At 29.5% G+C, this 17,321-nt stretch overlaps 1 protein-coding gene across 1 annotated transcript in view; it reads right to left on the reverse strand.

The window, feature by feature from the left end:
* Positions 1–17,321, reverse strand: part of LOC107437388 (trifunctional enzyme subunit alpha, mitochondrial) — a 39,103-nt gene that overhangs the window by 6,469 nt on the left and 15,313 nt on the right. Inside the window, exons 4-12 of the mRNA XM_016049374.5 lie at positions 16,972–17,105; positions 15,146–15,284; positions 11,781–11,900; positions 9,441–9,543; positions 5,814–5,924; positions 5,004–5,122; positions 3,150–3,316; positions 2,898–3,068; positions 1,326–1,548 (exon numbers count right to left, since the gene is read on the reverse strand). Of these exons, the coding sequence (XP_015904860.1) occupies positions 1,326–1,548; positions 2,898–3,068; positions 3,150–3,316; positions 5,004–5,122; positions 5,814–5,924; positions 9,441–9,543; positions 11,781–11,900; positions 15,146–15,284; positions 16,972–17,105 (1,287 nt within the window). The remainder of the gene's footprint in view (positions 1–1,325; positions 1,549–2,897; positions 3,069–3,149; positions 3,317–5,003; positions 5,123–5,813; positions 5,925–9,440; positions 9,544–11,780; positions 11,901–15,145; positions 15,285–16,971; positions 17,106–17,321) is intronic.

The raw sequence follows: 17,321 nt of genomic DNA on the forward strand, positions 1-17,321 counted from the left end.
GACTAAACACTTCAAGGGAATGAAAATATCTCCCGATGGCCATTGAAGCTACAAAAATTGTCCTCACTGCAGCGACACCGAACTCTCTCCCGACCATATCTTTGATTACCCAGCCATATTGGCGAAGCTCTTCAGGATACATCTGGATCCCCCGCAGCAACTCCTCTATTCCATAAAAGATTATTGATATGGCCAAAGCTGTTTTAGACACTTTTGGACAAAGATAATTGCTCTACAGGACAAGACAACAACAACAAAAGATAAAAAGAAATAAAAAAATTGAAAATAACTTTTTAAAAAAATCCAATACACTAATATCTAGAATAATGTGTTAGCCATCTTAAGAATACTTCAGGCACTTGCGAAACATTGCAGAAGCGAAAATATTTTAATACAAGAAAAAAACAGAATCACTAGAGAAATGACATCAAAAACGTCTGCAATAAATGTTAGACACCCCTGTAGCAGAAGTTTTTCGGGTTTTCTGAGGCATACCTCTCTAATACTAATATCTTTACACAAGGTTCCTAAAATAAACAAATAATTAATTTAAAGTAAGCGAAGTGTTAGCTTCAAAAACTAAATAAATAAAAATTCGGATCAAATAAAATAATTTTTTAATTGAATATGTAATATTTTTTTATTCTAATATTATGGCGATATTCTCCCATTTTGTAGAAAGATAACACACTAATTATTTCTTTTCTCACATTTTGTAATTCATAGTCACATTAAATGAAATTTTAAAAAATCATGAAGCCTGCAGCAGTAACTACCGGGAAAAAAAAGATCGACGGCGAAATCACACGAATCTGGCTCTTCAAAAAAGGGGTTACTAAATGTGTGCATTCATTTTGAGATTCAGTTGCTGCAACAAATAATATCATATTAAAGGTATGGGATTTTAAAAGCTATGTGGAAATAAAGTAGTATTAATAACTGCATGAAAAAAAAACAGAACGAAAATTTCTACGGAACAGAAAGTTTTTTACTTCAATATTCTTTATTTTTCATTAGCCTCAAATGAGAATAGAAAAATCACAAAGAGTTTTTTTTTTCACTCCGATGCGCAAGAAAGGCATCTTTTGAATATAATTCAAAAGAAAAGATAAAATCTTTCAAAAATTTCTGCCAAAAAGAAAAGCAAAAGTTTTTACTTCCCAATGGAAAAATCTTTCTGCAGGAACTCGGTAACGTTCTGCTACAAAGTCGCCGTATTGCCACGATTCTGCAGTAAATGTTAGACCCTCGTTCCTTCTCAGAAACTTATTATAAACAGCCAAAACTTAATGATTCTCTAAATCTTCTAATGTTTGAATGCTTACTTTTTCTGGATTCTTGCTTGCTTCAGCAATCTTGTGTATGGGCAATGCTGAAGTGTTGGAGGCTATGATACAGTGTTCAGGAACGTACTTCTCCATTTCTTTAATCACTTTGTGCTTGATGTTCAAGTCATCAGAAACAGCTTCAATAACCATGTCCACATTGCTAAACTTGTCGTAGTTCAAAACTCCATTTAACTTAGACACGTACCTATCTCTTTCTTGTCTGGGAGAAAATAAAAATATTGAAGCAAACTGGGTGATCAGCTTTTACAAAAAAGTGAAAATAAGAAACTTTGGCATCTAAATAAATATTCTAGTCGCTATAAAATGATAGTTTGTAAATAAGGTACAAAACATCCTTTTCAGAACTGTCTAATAATGTTCAATTCATGAGAAATTGAAATTTACATGGAACAGTAACAAGGACTTTTGCCATTAGTGAATACCTATAGTACTACCATATTTTATAAGCAGGTATGAAAATACAAAAAACAGGAAAAAACACAAGATATAAAATAAATTAAATAAATAAATGTGGTAAAACAATCAGAAGACTATTTTGGCGCAACAAATTAACAATATTTTTGTTCAAATGCATTTAAAAGTATCAAATTTAATAGAATGATTTGTTATTGAACCATATTTTTTTTTAAATATTAACAAGAAGACTTATATTTATATTAAAAAAACTTAATAGAAATAATTACTGCATAAAGATGATTATTATGTAAAAATAAAATTATGAATATTAATTTAAAAGCAAAACCAACTACAGAAATTTGTTTAGTTGACAAAACCTATTGTAGAAAAATTTAGGTAGTGTGCTTAGTTTTCAGCAACCTTGACAAAATATAACAAAAATAATTAAGAAACTTTAAAAAAAAAATGTTTTAAAACAAAGTTAAAAAAGTGAATGTTAACATTGTAAATCCAATGAAGAATCTCATGCTTGTATAAGATCCTAATTTGTCTTTAATTTATCCAAACCTTTGCTTCTTTTATGACTCTGACCAACATGAATAAAACTAGTTAATTTAAAAGAAATTAGGTATGTAGGTATTTTATTTATTCTGCACTAGAGCCGCACAATGGGCTGTAGGCGACGAACAGGGAAACAACCACGAGGATGATCCGATTGTCCGAAGCCACGCCAACTCAATTTTGATCCTTAGCAGAGGGAGCGGCTCCCTTGCTTTGGTAGCCCGACGACCTGCGCGCACAGTCGAGCACTCTATGGTAGAACTGTTTAACGAGGACCGATATTGCGCACCCTTGGAATTTCGGTGTCTTTACGATCAGACTGGTGTGGGAGCAAAAAAATTTAACAGTTTCTGTACAATTTACATCAAAAATGTGACATTTAAGAAATTTTTCATGAAAAATCACGATTTTATGAAAAATACATGTAACGATATCCTCTAAATTTTACATAATTCCCATCCACAATATAGTTTAATCAGCAATATTATTATCAGATATAAAAAGTCTTGTACGTTTTTAAGTATTCATTTGAAACACTGTAATGAAATGTATTTTTCAGAGCTAAAAGAACTTACGCAGTACATTACTTACGAAGATATTCTTTTACTTTTGACAGCACCGTCCAATCCATCGTAAATCTGATTTTGACCACGGGCAAGACTGTCTGGGTTATCATCTTTCAGAAGGACATCGAAAGATTTATCAACAGTCACTTGGGCAATACCAGCACCCATGAGTCCAGCTCCAAGCACTGCAACTGTCCTAATAGGATATAATTCAAGAGTTCATAATACATAAACATTAAATAATAAAATACCATTCGCTATTGAGCTAAATGATTACTTTGTCTTTGTTTCAGGTTCTCCAAAGCGATTCTTTTTGCATAAAGTTTGTCCGCTGTACAAACCTATAAGGGCTCTAGAATGGGTTGTCATAGTCAAAGTTCCAAATCCTTCACACTCAGCAGCAAAACCAGCAGAGGAGCCTTTTTCAATTCCTGTTCTAACAACCTGTCAAAAACATTTTACTGAAACTAAAGCTAAATTTGAAATGCCAACATTAAAATCATTTCATGAAATACAGATTTCAGGATATGAGCAGTTATTTTTGAAAATGGATAATGTTCAGTTGGTGGATAATGTCCATTCATTTGATGATCTTTTATCTAATTGAATTACCTTTACTAATATTTTTAAATTCATTCAAACACTAATATTTAAAAGCCGTAGACACATACAGGATATCTGCTACATTTTAGATTTTCAAATCCATGACTTTTCATGACTAATTCCGAGAATTTTTCATGACTTAACGAGGTTACTATTTTTCCGACAAAAACACAACAATAAATTTTTAAAAAAGCATTATAATAATATTAATTGAAATGATAGGCATAACCAAAACTGTTTTACTCTGTATCTTCATATTCATAGATTTTGAATTTAAAAAACAGAGTAAAGAAAGAGTTGAAGCAATAAAATAGCTGAAAAAAATAGTAAAGCAAATATCTTTTTTTCTGCAGAAGTATATTCTAAAGATACTTTCTTGTTCATCAGAAAGAGAAGAAATACTCCTGACTTCTGTTCTCCTTTCAGAATAAAAAAGAAAATTACCAATGACTGGCTTGCATCAACTCGAATTTAAATTTATAAAATGAAAAAAATGCATAATAATAAAAATTCTGAAATCGCAGAAGTTTTAAAGATAATTCGCTCTAGAAATGCTCTTTTTTTCATCATTTTTTTTTAGAGAACATAATTTTTAAAGAATATGATAAAAACATTTTACATTTTTATAAAATATGACTGTGAGTGGGGATTTTTTTACAAATTCAGATATTTGGAACACCCTGAAATTTCAGGGGGGTAAATTCCATTTTAAAAATTAGATTTTTCGGCTACCTAAATCCATGATTTTTTTTTCCAAAAATAGTTGAGATCATGAAATTTCATGACAAATTTTGTTCAATAGCGAAATTCATGACTTTGCAGGTGCGAGGATACCCTGCACATTCCACTTTCAAAATAAACTTTCAAAAGTAACATCACATACTGAGAAAATGAATTCTAATTTTAAAAAACTCAGAGCCTTATTAACAAAATAAATATTTGACGCAATGATCTAAGACACAAGTGGTGGTAAAATAATGCCAGATGTTAGATAGGGATTAAACCAAGGACCTCCATATCTATAAACTAAATTCAGTGCCTCGACAGCCCACAGAGGACCAAGACCTACTGTGCCCATCTCAGTTTTCTTGACCTTGGGCTCTGAGGTGCAGGAGCATATGTTCCGGTTAGGTGGTCAGCGGAACGCGAAGCCCCCAGTTTTTAGTTCCCAAACATACTTGGTACTCATTTATCGACCCACTGAAGGGATGAAAGGCTGAGTCAACCTTGCCCGGCCCGAGGATTGAACCCAGGACCAGTGGCACTCCATATCTATAGTCAAATACATTTTTCCGTGACTACAGAAAAATGTATACAACAATACCAGGGTCAGTAATAAAATTTACACTGTAGCTTTTTACACATTATTAGCAATGAAGTAGTTTCTTTTTCATGTAAATTGCAATAAAAATTCTTAAAAAAAATTACATTTTACCCAGATATAACCATAATTTATATAAGAAGTTAAATAAAATTGCATAGAAATTACATACAATCCATAGTATCTTAAAACATTCAGTAAACTTACTTCTAAAATTCTTAATGGAGCTGGATATAATCCATTGGTTTTTTCCATGACTTGTTGCTTAGCTTTTGAAAATATTTTGTCCCGAATATATTGAAAACTAAAGACGTAGTTCATTATTCCTAAAAAGAAAACAACATATAAAATTATTAATCTCTTCCTTAAATAAACAAACTCAATAATAAATGAAGAAAATGAAACTTATGTTACATAAAATTAGGAGGTAACTTTTGTTTAAAAAGCAGAAACACACATAAAAAATAAAACTTGGTTTTTTCAAACTTACAAAATAAAAATTAAGCAGTAGCGATGGCTGAAAAACACAAATTTTAAATATAATCACCTTGAAATAGCATTAAAGTATAAAATTAACAAATGAAAACAAATGTAATTTGCATTATATATTCGAGTTATTCTGAATGAAATTATGAATATATTTACTGTGTTGAAAATACTATTCCTTAAATGAACTAAATAAATTCTGAAACAAATTTTCTTTAACGATTTTTTTCTGTATAAAATTATTAATTTTTAAAATAATACAATACATTTACAATAATAAATAAAAAAAATTTTGTATTTTATTATTCTTTGTATCATTTTAGTTTATTAAACAAAAATTAAAGTTTTTGAATTGTTCTTTGAAAGTATAAATTAGTCCCTAAGCAATATTTAATAAAAGTATTTTTTAATTATTGAATTATTTCTAATTTAACTTTTAAATTTTTTGCCTTAACTTTAAAAAAAAAAAAAAAAAAAAAAAAGTTCTGCAAGGATAACCTTATTTTGTTTCAGCACTGAAAAAAAACTTACTTTCCATTAAAGGTCTGGTGCGATCAATTTTTAATTTTTTACTAGCCAAGTCTTGTGCAACATTAACAGCAACTTCTTCCAGATATTCAGCAGTTCTTTCTTCAGGTGAATCTGAACCAAGACCAAAAGAAACCAAGAAAACAATTTTATGATTTTGTAGTCTTTTAAAATTAATTAAAATTTAAAAAACTGTCACAAAAAGTAGTCACGTGTGTGCAATTGTTGAAGCTAAGAAATAGATTGAAATAAGAGACATTTATAGAAAACCTTTATTAATAACTCCATTTTATAGTTTGAAGATAAGTATGAAAATGAAGTTCATAGCAAAGACAGAAAATTGTACTTTTCAACTCTGAACTATATACCATATTCTTCTTTTTGACCTATATATCATACCTTCCAGAGCCGGATTATACCTTTCGTAGGCCCTAGGCACAGAGCCGGATTATACCTTTCGTGGGCCCTAGGCATACCCGTTTTTGGGTCCTCCCCTCCTTCCCCCCATCCCCTCTTTTCAAAATATATGCTAAAATTTTCTTGCATATTTTTTTTAACATTTTTATTAATATGGATTTTAATTTACAAATTTGTTAATCGAACTTTATCTGCAATACCGACATACTGCCGATATTGCAGTCGATATCGATAATACCATTATGATTAGTTCGATCGATAACTATGTTAAAGATAAACTAGTGAATACTTTTCCTAACGTTCATATTGCATTAAGAATATATTTGTCGATTCTTGGATCAAATGCAGAAGGAGAAAGATCTTTCTCCAGGATAAAATTGATAAAAATTATTTGCGTTCAACAATGAATCAAGATCGTTTGGCATCGCTCGCACTTATGTCTATTGAATACGACATTTTGCGTAGTTTGGAATTCGACAGCATAATACAAGATTTCGTTGAATCCAAAAATCGCAAAAAAAGTAATATATTAGATCATAAGATTCTGCAAAATAATTTATTACCGAAAAATATTATATTTTTATTTGTATCTTCATAATTCTGTGCAAAATACACTTGTTGTTTTTAAAGCTAATTTATTTTTGTCAACAAATTTTTTTCTCCCAAGTTTTTCGTAGGCCCCTGAATTTCGTAGGCCCTAGGCACGTGCCTAGTGTGCCTATAGGTTAATCCGGCCTTGATACCTTCTTATGATATTATTTTGTGGAAATATGTAGATTACAGAGAGGAAGACAATTTTTCTGTGGATTTTATTATCAATTTAGAATAATATAATTAAGGAAATAACTGTTGTTGTTACTTATTCCACTTGGCCCAGAACAAGGGTAGACCAAGTCCAGAAGACCGAATCGACCGACCGACAGAAAATCAGATACCATTACCGGACCCTCCAAGATAAAATTCTTCTCTAGCCCCATGCAGGACACTAAAAAGTGTAATTACAATAAAAAAAACTACATATCGTTATTACAACTCACCATTTTATACTTACAATCACGTTGATATAATTAATTTTTTATCCAAACTTTCTTTGAAATATCACATAAACATATATTTTGTGACATTGGATCACTCACTATTTTTAGATCTCAAAATTTACATAGTCCCTTGATTTAATTTGGAATTTTTTACGCCTTCCCTTATGGAAGTCGACTGGAATGTTGCTGCCCTCATTTCATAAAATAGCAGGTGCGTCGGTGCTTGAGATCTACCCACGTTTCTTAACCGTAACTATCTAAAATATTAAATACTTTAACTTTTACTTTTTGCTGCTTATTTAACTGTAACTTTTAATTTTTTCCAACTGTAACTTGCTTATAGCATTTTGCTATTTAAGGGGCTGCCTGCGCTTTTTGCGGAGCATTCGATTTTTGTATTTTTCTGATCGTCAAGTGTCCGTTAAACGGAGCCCTTGCCTTTTCCACCTTCCCCAAGGAAGAATAAGGAGGATTCTCCCCTAAGGAAGGATAAGGAAGATTCCCCCTAAGGAAGGATTAAGGATGATTCTCCCCTAGGAAGGATGGTGGAATTAAAACTCATCGGTCGTCTCATCAAATATTTTTAATAGTACAGCATTGCACATCTTTTTTGAACATAGAGTCTACAAAATGGTCTGTTTTTTTTTTATGTTAATAGTATGGAATCTTCCATCTACTAGTTGATTTATTGAGCAAGGTGTCAAAAATGGTTTTCTGACGAGATCGCCAAAAGAAAATGAATTTACGTGCCAAATCACCACTGAAGTACTTACTTCACCAGTGTGCTTTTCCTGTTTTGTGCCTAACTGATGCCTATAAGGACTAAATAAAGATTTTGTTGTCGATCTTCTGAAATGACTGGTGGTTAATGATGCATGCGAGTCTTTCTTTTCAACAAAGGATGATTTAGAATCCGGGATGTTGTGGAACAACACTGGCAGGTATTCCACTTAAACGTTTTCATAGCCTAAGTTTCCTTCTTTAAATTTTATCAACCAGCGCTGTGCGACAATTTTTACCTTACATACAAATTTAGTATAATACCAACATCTCAATGTTCTTCAAAAACTAAGGCTGGTTAAATAGCTTTTACATAATAAATTTCCTTAAATATGTTTTACAACTTTAAATTATAATTATCCAAAAGTCTAATTTATCAATTAAACTGCAATGCTATTATGACTCTTAATTCGATGCCTTTCTCCTAAGTATTCTATATTTTAATATTCTATTTACAGAAGTATAAATTAAAGCGCAATATGAAAAAAAAAAATTTTTTTCGCCTTTTAGCTTCACTTAAAATTATTTTTATGTTGATTCTAAAGATTACAAATATTTTAACTAATCAGGAGTTTTTGAGAAATATTCAAAGTCTTTCAGTCAAAGTACTCTCTAGTATACATTAGAAAGGGTAAAGGAGAGCAAGGGAAAATAGAAATCAACTTAGTTTAAAGCTTTCGGAGTTTAGAAGTTTAAATGGTTGAAATTGAATTTTTTATCTCATAAAATTACCTAACTGCAACAAAAAAACAATATTGTGCATCACACTAGTATAATATTGAAAATAAGTAAACAAGAAATAAGAAAAGTGCAATAATTTTCCTTTTCTTAACCTAAAAAAATTTATTAAAGAAGCAATTAATATAGCTGCCAAAATGAGAAGGAAAAATACTTATTTAAAATTGTGACATAATTTTAATAAAAGGATTTTGGAGAGACAAAGACAGTTTCAAACAAACGGATTTTGGATAGGACGGTTAAAACCCTGGTTTAAATTGTGGATTAATCCATTCTGCCCTAAACCTTACCAACTCTGCCAGCAATACATACCATTAATAAATGATATTCGGCAGACTTGAATATAAGATACTTTTGTTATTTTTATCATAATTTACAATCCACCATTTTTAAATCTAATATTAATTTTATTTCATACGGTTATAATATATATAAATTTAAAAATAGAGAGTCCCTAATAAACTGTATTCTTCAATTTGATTACTCTACGCGTGTCTTACTTCATTATTTAATAATATTTTAAATTTAAATATTTAAATAAACAGTGTGAAAAGAAATCTACTTTGATAGGATATTTTTTGTTTCAGAAGCATTTCTAATTTTAAGGACTTTTATAAAATAGACAAAATTAAATTAATAATTTTTCTTGGGTACATACCTAAAGGATCGACAAGCAGATCAACTAAACCAAGTTCTTTAGCTTCGTCAGCTGGAACAGTTTTGCCTGTTAACATCATGTCTAATGCATTAGGTAAAGATATCTACAATAAAAATTTTGATAAACACTATTAGGAACTTAAAGAACTGATGAATATTTTTAATTCATTTTAGTTATTATAAAAATATTTTGTACAGTCATTAAGCTAACCACACTTAAAATTCATAACACATAATCGACTTAGAATAAAATAATTTTCAGGTAGGATTTTTTCTTTTAAAATTTATGGATCATAATATAGAATTGATTTTAGAATGAAAAAAACAACAATATTCAAGTAGGATTTTTTTTTCTAGAAATTTTCCAGATGATTTAATGGCATCAGATATCAATATGTATATACAAGGCGCGTTAATTAAATAACCAGCCTGAGCACGTCCAAGCCTCTAGACTCGGTGTGGAGAAGTGGGAATGAAACCTAGGCGAATTATTTCGTTCCTCTATCTAGCTTAGTTCCTCTATCTAGCTTTGTTGTCTAGCTTTAGCATGGTTTAGCTCTATCTAGTTATAGCTTTTCACTAGTTCTAGCTAGTGAAGCGTTATGTTGAAATGCCACGATCTTGATAAGCTAAAAAATCAAGCAGCGTATCAATGTTAAATTTTTTGTGATACAAGGAAAAAAATTTGACCTAATGTTTTAAATTGTTAAAGGAGGTGCTTGAAGATAATTGCATTTCACTTAATCAAATTTTTTAACTGGACAAACAGTTTTCGGAAGATCGGGAGATTGTTGAAGATTACGAATCTTCTGGTCGGCATGTGACATCAAGAACAGATGAAAACATTAAAAACAATAATGAAATCATACGTGAAGACTGAAGTTTGAGTGTTTGGATGATATCATTATTACAAACATTTATAAAGAGACAATAAGAAAAATTTTGACGGAGGATTTGCAGATGATGATAGCTTGCTCAAAACTGGTACCAAAAAGTTGACATGAGAGCAAAAATTTACCAGGAAAAGCATTTGCTCTACCATCTTGGAAAAAGTCCTTATCATTGCATATTAAGAAACTTGAATTTGTCAGTACAATCCTGAAACTAAACAACGATCCCTGCAGTAGAAGCTGAAATGAACAAGTAAAAACTGAAGATTATGCCAATCGTTTTTTTTTCGGTATTAAAGATATCATCATGCTTGATATGGTACCTCAAGGCCAAACAGTAAACCACTTTGAGGTCCTGAGAAAGAGGAAGAAGAAGAGTCAAGATCTGAGGAGCGAAAATACGCGGATTTTGACCAAGACAGCCTTCTGTAGCATAATTCACTCTCAGTGAAACAGTTCTTGGCTGACAAATTCATTATCGTTCTTGAGCATCCACCATACTCACCAGATCTCACATCATCCAAGCTTGTGACTGATTTTTAAAGTGAAAAGCATTACAAGAATATTTTCATGTAGAAAGTGACAAAAGCAGACTTAATGAAGAAGGTGACGCATAATGACCTGTGCAATTGCTTTGAACAGTGGAAAATTCCTATGCAGTGGTGTATGTTGTTAGGAAAAAGGAGTAGACTGAAGGGGACCAAAAGATACTAGCAGAAGGTTTTTAATAAAGATATTTTTTTTAATATTAGTCTGGTTTTTTAATTGTCACGCCTCTTGAATGTGTGTGTGTTAAATTAAGAGTCTTCTAAGAAATCAAGAATTTCAATAAAATAGCTATTGATAACCAAATTAACATGGGCATTTCCTTAGTAAAATAATTTAATGAAAAACTACAGGCGAAAGTTTTTCTTTTTCTTAAGAATATAGAAACAAGAAAAAAATAAATAGTTATTTTTTTAACACAAACATACAAATATTGCATGTCTAATGAGTAAGGCATAGATTTTGAAAAGTGATTCATTCAAAGAAAATATTCTAATTATCATATAATTTTTTTTAGGAAAGCCAACTTTTAAAAGAATAATAAGGAGCTTAGGAAGACTAGCATATTTTTACGATTACAATGTATCGTAAAAATAATAAACTTCTATTTCAAATAAAAAATAATGATGCTTCAGTCAAAAAAGGATTTAATTTTTATGATCAATACTATTTTTAAAACAGTATCAAATTTCAAAATCTTCACAAATTTCAGAACAGATTCAAGATTATTTCTGCCCTTAATAATGAAAAATAGCAACAATGTCAATAATTTGGGTACAATGTGAAAAGAAAGTGATGAATGCGCATTTGCTATTTTTACATTAAAATAAAGGAAAACAACTCTCGTTATAGTTTTTAAAACATTAACAAAATAATAATTTAATTTTTCTAGCTAACACACTCACTAATTTAGGCAGTCTCTGTGTACCACCAGCACCAGGAAGAAGTCCTAGTAGAACCTCAGGAAAACTTAAACCAGTTTCCTTGCTATTAACAGCTATTCTGTAATGAGTAGCTAAAGCAACCTGTAAGAATATACAAAAATAACACAAAAATCGTATAATTTGTTGATTTCTCTTTATGCGAGAATTAAAACATCATACATCTAGAGTACATGCTGTGACTAGAAGAACAACAAAGTAAAATAAATCTTCAAAATTATATAATAGTAAATATTTACCTATTTTATCTAAATAATATACCCTAGCAATAATTTTACAATGGCCCTAATTGGGTTCAATATAGGTCCCGGGTCAATTTAGAATAAATTTGGGTCCTTTGACTGATCCTTTACAAAATATCTTTCCATCAAAACGGACCCTTCATAAAATAATTTATCCTTTAATCGAACCCTTCACAAATTTGGTGATCTCCAATATTGTTTTGTTAATCGAATAAACCCTTCCCGTAAAATCAAAGAAAAACGGTTCAAAACGAAAAAAGTTTCCCTAAGTTTAAATTTCAGATGTAGTATTCTAAGAAAATAATTCTACTGTTACAAACATCGTGTGCACATTCTTATTAAATGATATTTTTTTTTGTAAATAAATAATTGATCAATTTATATTTATCCATAAAATTAATTAACAGAACATTATGTAATTAAAAATTAATTTCAGGCAATTTTTTAAATAAAATATTGTAAATTTAAGAATTGCTTAAGCTTACTTAATGCGTAACACATTAAAAATGATACATAACTAAGTTGTGTTATTCAAAATGTGTCAATTAAAATATTAAAAATGTGAGTGATTTTGCTTCCAATATTCGTCCGAAATTAATATTCTGCTGTGAGCAGTATAGGCTAAATACGAAATATTTGTATGTTGCATCTCTAATTTAGTAGCAGCAATTGTTGAGCATAATCTTGTATCTATTTACAATTTAAAAACTTCTTTAAAAGGTTTTTAGCATTTTCTCCAGTAACAGGACCCTATTTGCACCCTAGTTGAAAGAATGCGATTTAACGCTTATTTTATGATCACAAAATTATGAGTAGTTTTTTCACAATTTTACAAGAATAGGACCTTTCACAAAATCTCTGGACAGATCCCTACATACCTGCCAATATTGGGGAAATAAAATATTTTATTTTATTTTATGTAAAGTATTATATAAAGTATTTTATTTCATAACCGTCAATAAGCAGTCAACCCAATTTTTTGGGTTTATGACTACTAATGTTCAAATCCGTAGCCTTGAAATTTTGAACCATATCCAGAAGACAAAGGAACTCCTGGATCAAGTATTGGAAGAAATTTGTCTTCGTGCAGGATTTTTGTTGGAACTAACCCGCATTTGCGTTTTATGGTGGAGAAAACCGCGAAAAAACTTCCACAGTTAGTCTTATGGCAAGGGGACTCTAACCCATGGTCAGTCGTTTGCCACTGAGGATATTTTTACTTAAACAATTAACACTCACATGCTGCAGTACTGGCAATAGTACTATCTGGTAAGAAATAATAGAATTATTTTTGCCACAAGCAGATATTTTATTGACAATTTTTTTCTCCTTTTTTTTAATATCTTCAACAAATAAGGAGAAATTTGAGAATATACAAGTAAACAGGAGATAGTCGAAAAATACAAGAGTTAAAAAACAGGAGACTTGGCATGTTTGAGATCCTATCTAAACGTGCACCGAGGGACCAATATTAAGATGTCTAGATTTCTTAATATTGGTCCTTTATGGGGCCAATATCGACCTACATACAGCCAATATAGGGCTGATAGTGGCTAGCTTTTTTTTTTGTTACTTGATTAGTGTTTCTAATTTTCTAATCTTTATTAATTTCCTTCTTCTCATTTCATTAATCTGTAATTCTTTCCATGTTTTCTCTATATTTTAAACTTATTTTATAAATTATATATACTTGCAGCTTATGAGCAGTAAATAAAACTTACGATTGAAATTCTTCCTCGTTTTCAATCATAATTGATTCTAATGATACTTTTTCAAAAAAAGGAGAGAAAAAATATTTAAAATTAAGAGCATATTTTGGAGTTTAACAAGTGCATAGTTCAGATTGTTTTATTTAAACTTTTTAGAAAGATTTAATTTAAAATTTGCTGAAAATTTTTAAAAAAAAAAATAATTAATTACAAAAAAGGAGATATTCTTGCTACTTTTACTAAACTTTTAATATTTAATATAACAATTAATTACATTAATAATACTGCATCCTAACATTAAAAAGACATATATATATATATATATATATATATATATATATATATATATATATATATATATATATATATATAAACAGCATTACATGAAAATTGCAATTTACAAATGCTTGAATGAATCTATTATTTTAATTCACGAAACATTTTAGAGAAAAATAGCAATCATACATCACGGAATAAATAAAACACTTTGAATTAATCAAAATTTTATGATTAATATTTTTACTTACAATTTAAAATACTTCTCAATATTTTGATTTGAAACAATAATTGTTATACAATCACTTAATTTATAACTCAACCAATATCACATCATCGTATCAATTTTAAAATCAAGGCTTAAACAAATATTTCTTATCTAATCTCTATAAATAAAAGGAGTTTAAAATAAATAGTGCTGAAAAACAATAAAAATATTTCTTAAAAAAATTAGTAAAATGATTTTTCACAATCTTAAATTAAGTTAAAGTTTTATTAGCCTTGTTTAGTTAGCTAATTATAAATATTTATAATCTAATTTTCTGCTTGAAAAAAATATACAGATAACTGCATCAATATCATTAGCAGAAATGCAAATCTTAATGCATCATTTATTTATTTTTTAAAATCTAGCAGAGTTTTCAGTTAAGTTAATTAATTTGTAACACAGAGCAAGTCAATGAGTTATAGATTAAAAACACATACTAAAAATTGATATAAATTCTAATGCAAAGCCTTGAGAGAATTAAAATAAATGGTATAATATTTTAAGATTGATTTGGAGGGGTATAAAAGGAGTAACAGAACGAAACAGAAAACATGGTGAATAATACAAGCCTTCTTTGCACATATTATTACTGCAGAGTTTTTCTTTTAAAACTAAACTTAACTCAGTGGCACGACAGTTCATGGAGAGCCAAGGCCTGTTGAACTCATTCCAGTTTTCCTGACCATTTGCTCTGGAGTGCCGAATATTTTTCAGTTGGGATCAGACGAATACATAACCCCCAGTCTTTAGTCCCCAAGCATGTGTTGCTTACTTACATTATTTAAAATTTTAAAAAGAAAATTCAAGAAAAAAGTCCGCTGTCTTTCTACATACTTCCAGACCCCCACCAAGACAAGTACCAGATATGGCTGCAACAAACGGTTTCGAGCTGTTTTCCATTTCATCTAAAAGATCTTGACCAGCTTTGGATAGTCGCATAACTTCCTCTTTACTTTTACAGGATGATATCATTCTGACGAAAAAAGAAAACACATCTAAATACCAAGACAAAAATGAACCAGTTCTATGATATATAAAAAACATAGCGTTTTTTTATTCCTATTCTGACAAATTCTGATATATTGTATATTAATAACGATAGCTCAAGAAACAAAACTGATCTTTGCCTTTTTTAGATTGTTTCAATGCAACTTAAACTGATCAGTTTTCATCAATGTAAAGGTTCTTAGACAATTTCAATATATAATTTCAATAATCTTTATATTAATTCAATAATCTTTATTAATTCAATAATCTTTATTAATTCAATAATAATTCATATTATTATATATTAATTCAATATTCTTTATTTTCGCAATTCAATATTCACAATTTCAATATTCTTTATATAAAAGACACTAATTGAAAAAATGTATAATTCACTTGCATAGCACAAACAGAAAATAAAAGAGAGGAAACTTATGCAATTTCCAATAAATTTCTATCGATTTCAATATACGTTGATTTTATAGTCATATTAATGTGAATCTTTTTTTAAAATCGATCTCAGAAGATGAAATGCATTATATTGTCTGAAAATCATTTAGAGTGATTCTTTATCTTCATGGACTGAATATTGCTGCATTGCGTAATGAAATCAATTTAAAGGTAAACTTTAATAAATATTCATTAAATTTTGTTATCTACATTATTTTGCTACCTAATTTTGCTACCAATAATAGGTCTTATCATTGGTTAAAGATTTGAGGGAAAAGAGATTTATGCAGAAGTAAATTCCAGCGTATATTAATTATCTTTATCCAATCATGACATAACCTCTTTTGCACATTTTCTTCCATGTAGCAATTGGGCAAATGAACTGTTTTTTCTTATATATAACCCCCGCGGCCGAATTCTTTCGGGCTCTCTGCAACAAAACTCTCTAGCACTAATATCTTTCTGCAAGGTCCTTTCAATAATGACAATCATGAATGTTACTAATTTAAAGTAATAAATACGCTCTGTTTACCAAAAAAAATTCATTATTTTCATTAAATATGTAATGTTTTTTTATTCTAATATTATGGGCGATATTCTCACTTTTTGTTGGGGAGAAACACGTACTAATTATTTCCTTCATCGCATTTTGCAAATAATAAAATAATTTAAAATCACGAAATCCACACATAGCAGTAAATACCTCAAGACAGATCGACGTCGAAATCACGCGAATTGGACTCTTCAAAAAGAGGTTACTCAAATGCGTGATTCGTTTCAAGATTTGATTGTTGTAATGAATAATATCGGTTTTTATAAACTACATGGAAATCAAGAGCAATAATTGCCAGAAAAAAAATTATAGAATCGTTGCCTTAAAAAGTAAGTACTTGAATCCGCGATTCGAATAATATTGTCGAGAATTCCACATAGTATATAACTAACTTACCCCCATATAATTTTTCTGCTATGATGTCTGTAGTAATTTTGAAATCTTCATTATTCTCTCAATTGTAAAAAAAAATATATATATTGGCAATAAAATATTTTAGCCCCCCACCCCTCCCAAGACAGACATCTTAAAAATGTATTTCTATTAAGTAAAACGAAAACAATTTCTTTGAATAAGAACACTTTTATAGAAATAAAATTTTAAGTCAATTTATTTATGTCTAATACAGAGAAAATTCAAGATCATAAAAGTATTAATCAAATGTATTTACCCAATATTTGCACCAGCAATAAAATTTCCAGGCTTTCCGGATATTATAACTGCGCTAGTTATACTGGCATCTGATGATATGTTTTTTAATAGTTGTCGAAATTCTTCCATAACAGCTTCAGTAAGGGTATTTACCTTAAGAACAAATTATAGTGGAAAAAGTAAAGGTAAATAAACATTTACTAATATATTTGAAGAAATCATTTCCTTATATTTAAAAGAATAGCTAATTACACAAATAGTTACAAGAAGAATATTGAAGTACAAATTAATTGTAATCATGTATCTATCAGTAAAGACAAAAATTTATTGATGGTAGGATTTAAAAAGGTTGAGACTAATTATAGTTGG

The sequence above is a fragment of the Parasteatoda tepidariorum genome, chromosome 5, assembly GCF_982258835.1.
Source record: "Parasteatoda tepidariorum strain Cologne lab strain chromosome 5, Ptep-v5.0, whole genome shotgun sequence".
In the NCBI taxonomy this organism is placed as follows: Eukaryota; Metazoa; Arthropoda; class Arachnida; order Araneae; family Theridiidae; genus Parasteatoda; species Parasteatoda tepidariorum.